General features: G+C 41.6%; 1 protein-coding gene across 2 annotated transcripts in view; it reads left to right on the top strand.

Moving 5' to 3' along the window:
• The first annotated feature begins 9,303 nt into the window (after positions 1–9,303).
• Btaf1 (B-TFIID TATA-box binding protein associated factor 1) overlaps positions 9,304–15,960 on the top strand; it is an 85,511-nt gene continuing 78,854 nt past the window's right edge. The window contains exon 1 of one of the 2 annotated variants that reach the window (XM_050158104.1): positions 9,304–9,617. In XM_050158104.1, coding sequence (XP_050014061.1) covers positions 9,604–9,617 — 14 coding nt within the window. In that variant the 5' untranslated portion in view covers positions 9,304–9,603. The remainder of the gene's footprint in view (positions 9,618–15,960) is intronic. The other variant, XM_050158094.1, reaches the window with a different exon arrangement.

Consider the following 15,960-nt stretch of genomic DNA (forward strand, 5'->3'; position numbering starts at 1 on the left):
GTATATATATATATATATATATATATATATATACATATATAGTTCAGCAGCAGTGAGAACATCCATGCTTGTGAAGACATCGTCACATCCATCTCCAGAATTTTCTTCACTTGTCCAAATAAAAGTCTGTCTTTCTGGGGTTGGAGCCATCGATGCCTCAGAGGCTAAGAGTTCTTACTGTTCTTCCAGTGTTCATCTCCCGGCACCCACATCAGGTGCTTTAACAACCACCTGTAGCCCCATCTTTAGGGCATCCAGCACCCTCTTCTGGCCTCCCCTGCATCCACACACATAGCATACTCACACAGACAAACAGACACTAAATAAAAACAATAAAAATACACAGTAAAAGTTTGTCTCCATTAAACACTAACTCCCCATTTTTCTCCTTCCCCATCCCCTGACAACCATAATTCTATTTTCTGACACTATGAATATAGCCACCTACTACAAAGTAAAATCATATGGCATTTATCCTTTTAGGACAGGCTTACTCCATCTGAAATTATATCCTCCAGATTGAGTCATGTTGTAGCCTGTCTCTAGCTTCCTTTCATTTTCAAGGTTAAATAATATGCCATTGTATTTATATGCCACATTTTGCTTATTCATTCATCTGCTGGTAGATACATAAATGCTTATAGCTTTCGGCTATTATCAATAATGCTTCTATAACCCTGGCTTGCAAATATCTGACCAAGTTTCTGCTTTTAATTATAAGGTTCTGTTGTACGATGTTTTACTATTTTGGCTTTTTGGGGGGCCTGCCATCCAGCTCCTAAATAAATCACATACAGAGGCTTATTCTTACTTACGATCTTAGCTTGGCTTGCTTCTTGACAGTTTTTCTTAAATTATCCTGACTACCTTTTGCCTCTGGGCTTTTATCTTTCTCTATTTCTGTATACCTTTATTTCTTTCTCCATGGCTTGCTGTGTAGCTGAGTAGCTGGCCCCTGAGGTCATCTTCTCCTTGTTTTCTTGCTTCTCTTCTTCCTCGTTTCTCCTTCTATTTATTCTCTCTGCCTGCTAGCCCTGCCTATCCTTGTTCCTGCCTTGCTATTGGCCATTCAGCTCTTTATTAGACCATCAAGTATTTTAGAAAGGCAAAGAATCACAGCTTCAAAATTAGCCAAATGCAGCATAAACAAAGTCACACACTTTAAAATAATATTCCCCCACAAAGTTTCATTTCTATTTTTCCAGTTTATTTTTATTTTTTATGTGCATTGATCATCTCAGACAGCAGTCTTGAAGCTATTCTGGATGCAAAACTTAGGAGAAACTGCAACAGAGGTGCTCTGAAATGTTGGATCATCTGCGTCATCCATTCCCAGATGAAATAGAGTAGCCGGGCTAGGTGGCACACACCTTTAATCCCAGCACTTGGGAGGCAGAGGTAGGCAGATCTCTGTGACTTTGAGACCAGCCTGGTCTACTGAGTGAGATTCAGGACAGTTAAAGACACAGAGAAACCTTGTCTCAAAAAAAAATTAACAATAAAAGAAATAGAAATTGGAGATTTCTCAGGGGGTCTTCCTTGATCAAACATTATTATTTTTTTTTTGTTGATGTTTTGTTTTTGTTTTTCGAGACAGGGTTTCTCTGTGGCTTTGGAGCCTGTCCTGGAACTAGCTTTTGTAGACCAGGCTGGTCAACATTATTTTTCTTAATCAAGAATGAATCCACAGCCTCACATTTCTTGTGGAAACAAAAGCAAAACTTCTTCTACAAAGTAACATATCTTTTGACTTAAATTTTGAAGTCAAGGTATTTTCAAAATATATATGTTGGATTAGCTCAGCATCATTTATAATCAAATGTCTTTAGCAGCTGTTGTTCCTTCCACAGCAGTCAAACAATTCAATGACAATACAATAACATACAGTATCCAGATTCTCTGCATATTTTCCATCTTTACGTGGCCTTTTTTTTAACTCTATTTCTTTTTTTTTTCTTTTTCTTTTTTTTTTTTCTTTTTCTTTTTTTGGTTTTTCGAGACAGGGTTTCTCTGTGGTTTTGGAGCCTGTCCTCGAACTAGCTCTTGTAGACCAGGCGGGTCTCGAACTCACAGAGATCCGCCTGCCTCTGCCTCCCAAGTGCTGGGATTAAAGGTGTGTGCCACCTCGCCTGGCTACTCTTTCTTTCTTTTTTTTAAAAAGACTTTATCATTTTTCTTTTATTTCCCAAGACTACATATTTAAACACACCTTAAACTGTTCAGAGTTTTATTTTTCCCATCTGAATCTGTCTTTACTGAATATATATATCTTTTTTTTTTTTTTTTTAGCACAGGAGTCTTTAATTGCTAAATGGCATGGTTAGGATGCTGTGGTTTTGGTGATTGGCTCAACTCATTCCTTAGCTTCCTGAGAGTCTAGCTTCATGGTAGAGGTACAGGCAGGAGTCATGTTCATTGCCACAACTCTGTGGAGTTTCTAGGTCCATGCCATCATCAAGAACCTTGCCACCAGCTGCTCATAAAAGCTATTTAAGTGTTTGTTGGCAGGGCCTTTTAAAAGAGCTGCAAGGTTTTTGCCACTAACCTTGAATCAGGAAGCCTTTTTTAAAGGAGTCACAGCTCTGTTTTCAAACAGAGCCTACTAGAGAAAAGGCAGTTACCAAGATGCTGTGTTTGACTTTGTTCTTGTGTGTCTAGGATTTTTTTTTAAGGTTTCTTAGGCTTTATGTGGAAGTTCTTGCCCCATGATGGGTGCCGTTTTTAGACTGAGACTGCACTTTTGTTTCCTGGCTGCCCAGACCCAAATAATCACACTGAAACTAATTACAACACTGTTTGGCCTATTAACTCAGGCTTATTATTAATTAGCTCCTACAAGTTAAATTAGCCCCTAATTCTTATGTATGTTTAGCCAGGTGGCTTGGTACCTTTTCTCAATGAGGCATTCTCATCTTGCTTCCTCTTCATCTGGCCGATGACTGCATCTCTGTCTTTCCTCTTCCCAGAATTCACCTATACTTCCTGCCTGGCTACTGACCTATCAGTGTTTTATTAAAACAATACATATTAAACCAACAGAAGTGACAAATCTTTACAAGAGCATTACCTCACAGCATACATACACATACATACCCCCCAAAACCAAAACAACCTGAAAAGTTTGGCTGGTGAGATGGCCCAGCAAGCAAAGTGCTTGCTTACATCCTAGTAATAAGTAAGATGAGTTCTCTTCTATTTTTATGTGGGTTCTTGGGATTAAACAGCTGAGTCATCTTGCTGGCCCAGTTACTGTTTTCCTCAGTGACCTAAAAATCTTTTGTTGCTGCTGTTTTTTTGAGACAGGGTTTCTCTGTGTTACTCTGGCTGTCTTGAAATGCACTTTGTAGACCAGGCTGGCTTTGAACTTACAGAGATCCACCTGCCTCTGCCTCCCGAGTGCTGGTATTAAAGGTGTGCACCAGCACCACCCCGACCCAAAAGTCTTAACAGTCTAAAAGAAGCAAAGTTTGTTGATGACGTCAGTGATTAAGCCAGGAGTGGTTGTGTATGCCTAAAAGTTGAGGAGGCTGGGACAGGATAGCTACCAGTTTGAGGTCAGCAGGGATATATTTTTCTTTTGTTCTTTGTGCCTTTGAGACAGGGTTTCTTTAGGTAGCTCTGCCTGGCTGTTCTGGAATTAGTTCTGTAGAACAGGCTGGCTTGAACTGCCTGCCTCTGCCTCCTAAATGCGTGGGATTAAATGCAAGCTCAGCCTGGACTATCTAATGCTACTTTGTCTCAAATTTAAACAAAAGATAAAGCTTACATTTCTATTACCTCTTTCATATTCCATCTTCTTCTCCACTCAGTTTCCTTCCAGGGGTAGAGAATATGTTATAAGTCTGGAGTGAATTCTTTTTTTTTTTTTTTTTTTTAAGATTTATGTATTTATTTTGTTTACAGTGTTCTGTCTGCATGTATGCCTGCAGGACAGAAGAGGGCACCAGATTTCATTACAGATGGTTGTGAGGAACCATGTGGTTGCTGGGAATTGAACTCAGGACCTCTGGAAGAACAATCAGTGCTCTTAACCCCTGAGCCATCTCTCCAGCCCCTGAATTGAATTCTTTTAATCCACTTGTAATAATTCTATACTTGCTTATGTCCATTTATGTAAAAGCTCAGACCAAGTATAGTTACTGTATCTTTATGGATATTAATTCAAATTGAGAATGCCTAAATATTAAGTGTTTTGAATTTTTATGTACTGGAAATATAATATTAGTTAAGCAAATTTATACAGACCACTGTGGATTGCAAGTTCAAAGACAGCCTGTGCTACATTGAGACTCTCTCAAAGATAAATGGGGGATGGAGAGACAGGTCAGTTGGGAAGGTGTTTGACAGGCAAGTATGAAGACTTGAGCTCAGATCCCTGAACCCATGTAAAGCCTGACTTGGTACCACAATTGTAACCCCAGCTCTCCTATGGCAAGAGGAGAGGCTGAGAAAGGAGAATTCCCAGAAGCTGGTAGACCAGCTAGCCTGGCATATACAGCAGCAAACATCAGTTCAAACAAGATGATAGTCGAGGACTGATACTCAGGGCTATTCTTTGACATATGTGTGGTGTGAATGGGGAAGACACACATTGGTAAAAAAAAAAAAAAAAAAGGAATGACAGTGAAACCCTGTCTCAAAAAAAAAAAAAAGAATGAACAAATAATTTATACCTTGGTGGTGGTGGCGCACGCCTTTAATCCCAGCACTCAGGAGGCAGAAGCAGGCAGATCTCTAAATGAAGGCTAGCCTGGCCTACAGAGTGAGTTCCAGGACATCTAGGGCTACACAGAGAAACCCTGTTTCAAAGAAGAAAAAAAGAAAAAAACTTACAAAATTATATTCTGGATACATATATATTCAATGTATAGTTATACAAACTCAAGCTTCATAGAGATGTTATTTCTGGAATGATACAGAGGATAAATTAGAGAGGAGTAAACGATAAGTTTAACTATAATTTTGTAGAAATTTATCTAAAGCAAATACAGTAGAAGTATTAAAATATTTTGAATTTTTCTTAATTTATAATTTGTCCACAAATCCTGTTTATTCACTTCACTCACTTTGGGATTCTATTATAAAATTAGAGGTAGATATTTATTTAGATGGATATAAAACCATGGATTCAGATCACATCCAGGTTTTCTATGTAGTAACAGGGCTTCACTATGCAGCCTTTGCTGGCCTAGAACCTGCTATGTAGACCGGGCTGGTCTTGAACTCACAGACCTTCTTCTGCCTCGAGTGCTGGGATTGAAGCACTTTAAATGTTCTTTCTTAAAAACACATCTATATGTTGGTGTGTAGGGGTGTGAGTGCCATGTCACATGCGTGACCGTCAGAGGACAGCTTGCAGGAGTTGGTGCTCTATTTCCACTGTATGGGTCCCAGGGGTTGAACTCAGGCTAAGCTTGGTGGCAAGTGCCCTTACTCACCGAGCCAGCTTTCCAGCCCTCAGTTAACATTCCTGTAGGGATCATCTCCAGCAAAAGAGTGTGTTTCTACAGCCATTAACTTTAAATTGGGGATGCATGGATCCTCAAGAAATGAGGTGTATTAGTAACATGCTTTTAAAAGTCAGTGTACCACAACTATAAATATATTTGATTCAAGAATATTGTCCTCGAAGCTGCTGGGGTGTGGCATCATAAAAGTTATTATGTACTAGATTACTTTTCAAACCCCAAATCTGTAACTTAGACAACCATACTACTAAATTGTTAAGATACAGAAATAAAGTAAGCAGCTCAAGGTCATGTTATTAACAAAAGGAAAAATCAGGGATGGGGTTTAGCTCAGGGCTGCAGTATGTGCCCAGCCCTGAGTTCCATCACCACCACTGCACAAAGCACCGAAGGTCAACGTGTTAACAGTTTTTTTTTTTTTTTTTTTTTTGGTTTTTCGAGACTGGGTTTCTCTGTGGTTTTAGAGCCTGTCCTGGAACTAGTTCTGTAGACCAGGCTGGTCTCAACTCCCAGAGATCCGCCTGCCTCTGCTTCCCGAGTGCTGGGATTAAAGGCGTGCCACCGCCGCCCGGCCCGTGTTAACAGTTTTGAGTGCTCATCATTATGTAGTCATTTGGGTAAATGTTTGTGCGTTCTTATTTAGTCTCCAAGTCTGAGTCCACTGCTTTCCTCACTTCCCAGACGTTGAGCTGAAGCTCATTGAGACTGAAAGACTTTGGGCACGAACTGTCAAGTGTGATGAGAAAAGACTTAGCCAGCCTCATCTACATAGTGATAAAGGACAGCCAGGGCTACACAGGCCTGTCTTGGAAAAAAATCAAAACCAAGGGCTGGAGGGATGGCTCAGAGGTTAAGAGCTCTGATTGCTCTTCCTGTGGTCCTGAATTCAATTCTCAGCAACCACATGGTGGCTCACAACCATCTGTAATGAGATCTGGTGTCCTCTTCTGTCATGCGGGTATACATGTAGGCAGAAAACGGTGTACATAATAAATAAAAATAACTTAAAAAAATATAAACCAAAACCAAAAAAGAAAGAAGTCAGTCAGTCCTATATGAAAATATTTGACCATTTGACGATTACATTATCCTTACATGTTGAAGGGGTTGGAAACATTACTCAGTAGTTAAGAGTACACACTACTCTCCCAGAGGACCTGAGTTTGATTCTCAAGAGGCTCCCAACCATCTGTAACTTTAGCTCCAGGAGGATTAGATACTCTGGCCTCTGTGGGCATCTGCCACACAAACATAATTGAAAAAAAACCCAAGTTGATAACAATAGTCCTTTCCTCTCTTTGAAGTTTAATTTACACTACAGAGCTGTGTATCTTTGATATTAAAGATTCTTAAAAATGTAAATCAGGGGGTTGGGGATTTAGCTCAGTGGTAGAGCAATTGCCTAGCAAGCACAAGGCCCTGGGTTCAGTCCTCAGCTCTGGGGGCAAAAATAACCAGAGTAAATCAAGTTGTTACCTAGCTGTGACGCAAGGGAAAAAAGAATATAAATCAGGGCAAGGTGGTGGTGGTGCACGCCTTTAATCCCAGCACTCAGGAGGCAGAGGAAGGATCTCTGTGAGTTCGAGGCCAGCCTGGTCTACAGAGGGAGTTCAGAACAGCCAGGGTTGTTGCTGTCACACAGAGAAACCCTGTATCGAAAAACCAGAAGAAAAAGAAAAAAAAAAAAAAAAAGAAACCAAACTTCTTATACAGTCCGAGGGTTAAAGCAGTGGCCAACCTCTTGTGAGGTTTCTGAGTTCTAGCGCCAGCACCATCAAACAACAAACTGGAAACACATCACATTATACAAAGCCTGTAATTGTAAGAGATGATGAGAGCCACCTGCACAGCGCTTCAGCGGGTACTTGCTTTATTTCTTCCCATTCATATCTACTGTGTAGTGCACCGAGTTCTTGTGAGTTTTTCTAGATCCATGACCTCATTTTATTTTCACAGCCTTCTAGAGTGCTTCTCATCTCACAGATGACAAACAGACTCAGGGATTGAGACATAACTTCTAACAAGGTGATGAGAAGCCGATGGGCATGTTTTATAAGCGGAGGGCTGACACGACAGGTGCCTTTTGAAGATTAATCTGTCAGGGGCCCATAAACTGGGCTTGCCGAAACTAGAGAAATACTAGTTTGACTGCCGGCATAAAATGTACATTTTCTTGTTGTTGTTGCTTTAAAAAAAGGAACTTAAACTGGCTCCGAAGAGCCCTCCTACAGGGTTTCTGAGATTATTTTTCTTTGTGTAACAATATTTTGTATCAATTCCCATTTTTCACTTTTATACATAGCAATCAGATGACTGAGGTTTTTGAGGCTGGGGAATTATGAGTTGCAGGGAAGCCTGAGCTACATAATGAGTCCTCGATTTAAAAAGGGGAAACTGCCTCAAGCAAGCAAATAAACCAAATCTATCTTTTATATAAACAGAAGCCTTTGCATATCCTAATAGCGCTCCAGAAGCAGAGGCAGGTGAGTACAAAGTCAGTCTGGTTTAAACAGTGAGTTCCAGGCCAGCTACCTAGGGAGACCCTACCTCAAAACATCAAACAAAAGCCTGGGGCAGTGGCCCAGGCCTTTAACCCTAGCAGTTGGGAGGCAGATCTTTAGAGTTCTAGGTCAGCCTGGTCTACAGAGCTAGTTACAGGATGGCCAGGACTACTGGTCTCGAAAAACCAACCAATCAAACAACAAACAAAAACAAAGTGTTAAGGTCCTAATAAATTTTAAGTGTAAAGAAATCCAAGATGCTGGGCGTGGTGATGCACGCCCTTAATTCCAGCTTGGGAGGCAGAGACAAAGGGATCTGTGAGTTTAAGGCCAACCTGGTCTTTCTAGAGTTCCAGGACAGTCAGGGCTACATAGTGAAAGAAACCTAGTCTTAAAAAAAAGGAGGGAGGGAGGAAGGAAAAAGAAAAAAAAAAATCCAAGACTCCCATCCTCAAACTGAAACCCACTGAACCAGATTCCTGGATCTCTTGCCTTCAACACGTCAGGCGTCCTAAGGCCAGGCATTTTGTAAGATACGGAGGTTACAGCGACGAAGAGACTTCTCTCCCTACTCTGATAGTTCACATTTGGATGAGATGAAAACTGAAGCAAGGTGATTTCTGAGAGCTCCGGGTTTAATAAAGCTCTGTTACCCGCTCTCTCTGCAGTAAAGGCCGGCGGCCCCTATATAAACAGTACATTTTAAGGTGGCAAGAGGCCATAGGAGGCAACAGAGGAGTGTTTAGTAGTAAGAGGAAAGAGGGGAGAGCGGGAGGAAAAGAGGGGAAGCAGAGAGGCAGTCCCTTCAGCAGTTATGCGGAGCTTCGGCAAACAATGGAACACACTTGAGCCTCCTTCCCCGCGGAACCCCTGCAGATTCGTGGCCTGGAAATCGCTATGTAGCCCAGACTGACCTCCAGTTTCACAATCTGCTGCCTCAGCCTCCCGGGTACTAGGGTTATAGGCGTGCACCACCCCACCCAGCCCTGTGCAGGTGCTCCTTGACTTCGCCGCGCCCACAGCATCGCCATCCGGGCCCGAGTCGCAAATTCTTCCCGAGTTCGTTCCCGTTTGGAATCGGCCTAGAGGGGTAGGGTCAGGAGGGAAAGCATTCAAGAAGCGACATTTTTAGCTTCCAGAGCTCTAGCTGGGCAATCGTCTTCCTTCCCTGGGAAACACAGGCCTCTTTCTACGTCTCTCCCTGACCTCAGGACAAAGAGTCCCGTCCGGATCCGCACTGCGAACGAGCTCCAGCAGCGGCCGGCCCCGGAGCCGCTCCGAGGGCAGCCCACAGCGCACCGCCCCACGTGTCGCTGACGTCACTTCCGGCGCCCTGACGCCGGGTCCGGCGTTCCGACGTTGGCGTCAGCAGAGAGCGGGGCTGGGGGCACCGGGTTTGAAGTGGTGCGGGTCAGAGCGGCGCCGCCTCCGCCCGTGTGTAGGACCCCGGTGGCTTTGGGAGACGAGCTCGGGTGGGCGGCCCATGCCCAAAGGTCCGTGCCGGTCGTTACACGCCGCGCCGCCTGCTGCCCTGCGCCCGACGGCCTGGGCCTGCGTCGCTCTGCCCGGGAAACGAGTGCCCGAGCGGCGCGGCGTGTAGCTTCCCCGGGAGTTCCGAACCGCCGGCCCCGGCCATGGCGGTCTCCAGGTGGGTGTCGCCGCCGGCCAGCTAACGGGGAGCGCGCGTGGGCAAGGCTATCTGCTCCCGGTACCTCAGCGCGGCCCGGGAGCGCTGCTTCTCCCTCGTCCGGACTTCCGAGTTCGCCCCACGGCCGCCGGCGCTTGGGGCTCGGGTTACTCGGAGAAATCGGCTCAAGAAGGGCTTTTTCCTCGTTAAATGTGACTCCTTGGCGCGTTCCAACTGGCTTTTTCTTTCTTTCTCTTCACCACGTTTTTCTTCTCCGGTTTCTCTTCCCTCTTTGAATTGTAGGCGAGTCTCTTTTCTTTCTTAGTATCTAAGTCTGATTCCTAACCACCATTTCACGTCAAAACTTGGTGGTAAACTGTCGAAGGAGGCGGAGGTTGAAATACTGTTATCTAAGAGACCATCTGGTTTTACTAAATTTAAAAAATTTACAGCGTTAAGGGTATAGCCTTGCTCATTTTTTTTCCCTTAAGGTATGATTCCTTCTTTTGTTCGGCAGTAAGCATTCCGTCATCAGCGTGTAGTCTTAAACAGATGACTGTTTTAGCATTTACCCCCCCCCCCAAGAGATATCATAGCTCTTAAATTATTATAAAATTTTGCCTACTGTGGAAAAGTCTAAGAAAATGATAGAAAAACTTACAAGCATTTGACTTGTATAGCTTCTGATGATAGAACAGGTTGGAAAACTTGGAAATGATTTTGGTGTCCCGATGACATCTCGGTGTTTAGTCAGAAAGAGTTGCCAAGTTCTTTAGTCGGGGTGATGAGGTAATACTGAGAATTGAGTCCTTTCGCCATATGGACTCAAGGAGAGAAATGATGAAAAGAAACAGCTTTCCTTCATTTTTCGCAGTTAGTTGAACACATTCCTCTGAGTACAGTATGTATGTGCTGAAGTTTTCTAACAAAAGACTAACCCATCCCTCACGACTCCCTGCGGAACTGATGAAATAGTGTGTGGGAGAAGCCCATGGGAGTTGAATGAAGGGGGTTGCTAGGTACCAGTAGTACGGGACATCTAATTTTTATTTTATAAGCAGACTCATCCACTCAGTGTTAAGTTTTTATTTCAGCATCTATAAAACTGCTTTGAGAGAATTCAAGTGGCATTTCCTTTTTTCCCTGCAAGTACGGGATAACTTTATTTTATAATTTATCTTCAATGTAAAAGCATTAATATGTGCACAAGAAATAGGTTGCTACATAAACACTCTTTCTCTCTCTCTCTCTCTCTCTCTCTCTCTCTCTCTCTGTCTCTGTCTCTGTCTCTGTCTCTCGACAAGGGTCTCATGTAGCCTCAAACTCAGAAGGCTTCTCTGGTTCTGGGATTAGAGCTGTGGTGTCACCTTGCCTTATCAGGCCTTTCTAGTTTAAAAGAATTGGTTACTTCTTTTCTTAAAGTAGATGTATATTTGTACAATGTTAAAAAGCTGTATAGAGACAAAATGACAGTGCTCAAAAAGACTCATCTTCTTTGATTAACACTAACCTATTGACCTAAGTTTAGGACACCCAGTTTTTGAAAGAAATTAAAGTCACTTTTTTTTTTTTTTTTTTTTTTTTTTGGTTTTTCGAGACAGGGTTTCTCTGTGGTTTTGGAGCCTGTCCTGGAACTAGCTCTGCAGATCAGGCTGTCCTGAACTCACAGAGATCCACCTGCCTCTGCCTCCCAAATGCTGGGATTAAAGGCGTGAGCCACCACCGCCCAGCTTAAAGTCACATTTTATAAAAACTACTTCTGTGCTTAGCTTAGAAATACAAGTTCAAGTGAATATTTTGGAATACTTTGTTGTTTGTTTGTGGGAGATGGAGGGTACTGGACTTTTAAAAAATATTTGTGGATTCAATTTGAAAATCAAGCTTTGTGGTTTCAGCTGTGATATGATCTCATGCACTCAGCATTTGTCTGTGCTAAATAAGCTTCATTTTTTCTTGCTGGTATTTTGGAAATGGAGGCTCATTTCAGTACTTTTAGGTAAAATAGGCAAAAGAAAGTTTGAGAAATGGAAATCATATGCCAGAATCAAATTCAAAATATTTTTGCTCAGTTTGTGTCAGTGTGCATAGCTGTAGAGAAACCTTATAATCTTAAGATTTTATCTAAACATTTCTAACAGGCAATAAATTTGTACTATTGTTCCTCCCTCTGTTTGGAGATCTGGAATAATCTTTGACTTTTGATTCTTTTCTGTTCCCTCTATCCTGCCAGTCATTAAATCCAATTCTGCCCTACCTTTCTAAACTTCCTGCAGCCAGTCCTTTCTTCTATAATTGTCACAGTCGTCTATGCTCTGTCATCTAGTCCAAGACATCTGCAATAGTAACCCCCCTCTTTTTTTTAGAATGGGTTTTCTTTTGGCTCATTTGGAAGGTAAAGTTAATCATGATGGGGAAGGCATGTAGGATCATGAGACAGCTGGCCTCACTGCATCCAGTTAGGAAGCAGAAAGGAATGCATCTCTGTTTTCTTTCTCTCTTTTTTTGAGATGCACTTTTTTAAAATATTTATTTATTTATTATGTATACAATATTCTGTCTGTGTGTATGCCTGCAGGCCAGAAGAGGGCACCAGACCCCATTACAGATGGCTGTGAGCCACCATGTGGTTGCTGGGAATTGAACTCAGGACCTTTGGAAGAGCAGGCAATGCTCTTAACCTCTGAGCCATCTCTCCAGCCCCCTTGAGATGCATTTTTTAAAGATTTATTTATTTATAATGTATACAATGGTTTGCCTGCATGTGTCCTTGCAGACAGAAGTTGGCACCAGCTCTTATTATTATGGTTGTGAGCCACCATATGGTTGCTGGGAATTGAACTCAGGACCTCTAGAAGAGCAGTTAATGCTTTTAACCACTGAGCCATCTCTCCAGCCCCTGAAATGCGTTTCTTTAAAAAACATTTTTGTGTGAGTGTACATGTGGCGGGCAGAGGACACTTTTGGGAGTCAGTTTTCTCCTTTCTGCCTTGACTTCCAGGGATAGAACTCAGCTTGTGAGGCCCACTTGCCCAATGCCCTCACCTGCAGCAGCAGGTGAGGCAGCAGATTGAGCTGGTTAGCTCACAACAGCCTTTTTCCTTGTACTTGTTCCCCTGCATCTCTAATTTATTCATCACTTTGGATGTGTTATTTGCTAATATGCAAATGTTTTTTTTAAATATATATATATTTATTATGTATACAATATTCTGTATGTATGTATGCCTGCAGGCCAGAAGAGGGCACCAGACCTCTTTACAGATGGTTGTGAGCCATCATGTGGTTGCCGGGAATTGAACTCAGGACCTCTGGAAGAGCAGGCAATGCTCTTAACCACTGAGCCATCTCTCCAGCCCCGCTAATATGCAAATGTTAATGCTATTATTTTTCTACTTAAAACTTGCTAGCTTTCTGTTGTTTTAGGATAATGCCCAAATCCCCCCAAATCTTGTAGATCTCTTGGTTCTTGCTTCCTGTTGCTTCAAGCTCTCTGCACTTCCCTCCCTCACGTTTATCTTCTTCCTCAGAATGTTTTTACCTCCCATTCTTTATCTCTGGAACACTTATCTTCCCATCTCAGGTCTTTCTCGTTATAATCTTAGCTGTGCCCTAATGCCTACATATCACTTTGTTCAGAAAGTCTTCTTCCTGAGTTTTACTTTACTTACGCTATTCGGGGTTTATTATTATTTTTTTCTTTTTGGAGGCTGGGTCTCAATATAGTTAGTGTCCAGGATATCCTTACTTCAGTTTTCCATAACAGACCACAGGAATGTGCCACTTTCCCAGTGAGTGTTTCCTAGTTCCGCTAAGCTATAGGTTTTTGTTTGGTCATACTGGGGAGTGAACTCAAGAGACTTGTGAATGCCAGGCAAACATTTTACCACTGAAATACAACTCTAACTTTGGTTTTGTGTTATAGACTCTGGATATGTACCGAGGGCTGACCAGCAACTAGCTATCAGTCTGTCTCTACCTCTGGAAATCTAGGTTTATAGGTATAACAAGTCAGACATCCAACTGCTTTTTTGTTGTTGCTGGGAAGAAAAACATTTACTTTAGTTTTGCATATTTCATGTTTATTTATAAGTGTATTATGAATGTTTCTAAAAGGATAACAGTTATAGTTAAAAATATTTATTAGTTTTAATTATGTGTGTGCCTGTATGTGGGGTATGTGGATGTGAATGCGGGTGATCTTGGAGGCCAGAGACATCAAATTCCTTGGACCTGCAGTTACAATTTATTGTGAGTGTACTGATATGGGTGCTGGGAATATAACTCAGGTCCTCTGGAAGAACAGGAAAGTGCTTTAAAAAAAAGATTTATTTATTTTATGTCTGAGTGCTTTATCTATATATACAGCTGCTTGTCAGAAGAGGGCATCAGATCCCATTATAGATGGCTGTGAGTCACCTTGTGATTGCTGGAAATTGAACTCAGGACCTTTGGAAGAGCAGCCAGTGCTCTAAACTGCAGAGCCCAGTATCATGTTAAAAAATAAATCATCAGGCTGGATGGTGGTGGTGCATGCCTTTATTCCCTGCACTTTGGAGGCAGAGGCAGGCCATCCTGGTCTACAGAATGAGTTTCAGGGAAGGACTACACAGGGAAACCTTGTCTCAAAAATAACAAACAAGAAGCAGGTGGATCTCCGTGAGTTCGAGGCTAACCTGGTCTACAAGAGCTAGTTCCAGGACAGGTACCAAAACTATAGAGAAATCCTGTCTCGAAAGTCCAAAAAAAAAACAAAACAAAACAAAACAAACAAACAAAAAACCCATTATAATAGTTTTAAATAAGTCCTGTTATAACATGGTTTTTTATGATGTAAAGTGTATATAAAGTGCATATAATCTGGTTTTTCAAGACAGGGTATATAATTGGTTTTTCGAGACAGGGTTTCTTTATAGCTTTGGAGCCTGTCCTGAAACTCACTCTGTAGACCAGGCTGGCCTCAAACTCACAAAGATCCTCCGCACTCAAGGATCTTTAATCCCACCGGAGTGCTGGGATTAAAAGGTGTGTGCCACCACCACCTGGTTTAACCCTACATTTTGTATGGTCAAGAATTTTGATTCTGCTTACATTGTTTGTTATAAGGATTGACTTTATTGTACTTAGAATGTGGCAAGTTGTGAGCTTTTGATCTGTGGATGAGGATATAAATAATTTTTTAAAAATATTTATTTTTTATTTACATAACGTTTTGTCTGCATGTTTGCCTGCATGTCAGAAGACAGTGCCAGATCTCATTACAGATGGTTGTGAGCCACCATGTGGGTGCTGGGAATTGAACTCAGGACCACTGGAAGAGCAGTCATTGCTTTTAACCTGAGCTGTCTCTCCAGCCCCAAGGATATAAATCTTGCATAAATAACTGAGTCTTGAAGATTGCAAATGCAAGTAGAATTTGAAATTTTTTGTAAAATTCAGCAAAGTATCATTGGAAGATAAATTCAGCAAAATATCATTGGAAGATAGTGTCTCCTTTAGGTGCGTGAAAGAGAATCTGTATGTCAGAATTTTAAATAATTTAACTGTTTAACTGCTGTTATAATATGGAGGCTAGAAAGTCAGCTAAACTAATTACTATGTGACTTGTGACTGTCCCATAAATTTTACCCCTCCAAACCAACTCAGTACCTGTTAAGAGCTTGGGGTGTTGCTTGGAAACAGTCATACTTGCTAAATCTTTGAATTCCATCTTCTTGCTTTATGGAAGTCTCTTCTGCTATCTATTTTACTTAGCAGGAATTAGAACAGAAAAGACAACCTTAGTGGGTTTGTTAAGGCTTATTCACTGGTAGTGACTGTAGCTGTTAGGTTCTAAGTTTAACATAGATTTGCTTTTCTTTGAGATTGGGTCATGTTTATGTAGCCCAGGCTAAACTCCAGTTGGTGGCCCTCTTCTCTCATCCTCCTGACTGCTGTGCTCACAAGTATGTACCACCATGTTCTGCTAAATGTGGATTAGAAAATATTGTATGTGAAACACACTTGCTTCACACTTGCTTAAAAGGCAATTTGAGGGAGTCGGTTTCTTTTACCACGTGAGTCTAGGGATTTGAACTCAGGTTATTAGGCTTAACAGTGTCTTTAGTAGATGAGCTATATTGACAGACCTGATACAGGTTTTTAAAAAAAGGATTGTTTTTGGTGTAGTTGCCTGTTTATTCCATAACTGACTGAGTTTACTGTTGTACATTAATATTTTCCTATTAGCCAGGCAAGTTTTTTTCTTTATTATGTCATTTCAGAAATGTACTATATAATATTTTTCTCAAATTTACACATAAAAGGTAATGTCTAAAGTATTTTGACAACGTTGAGAATTTATTTTAGAAGCTCTCCTCACTACCCC

Source organism: Alexandromys fortis, unplaced genomic scaffold (genome assembly GCF_014885135.2).
Source record: "Alexandromys fortis isolate MF-2015 unplaced genomic scaffold, M_Fortis_MF-2015_v1.1 scaffold_10, whole genome shotgun sequence".
Taxonomy (NCBI): Eukaryota; Metazoa; Chordata; class Mammalia; order Rodentia; family Cricetidae; genus Alexandromys; species Alexandromys fortis.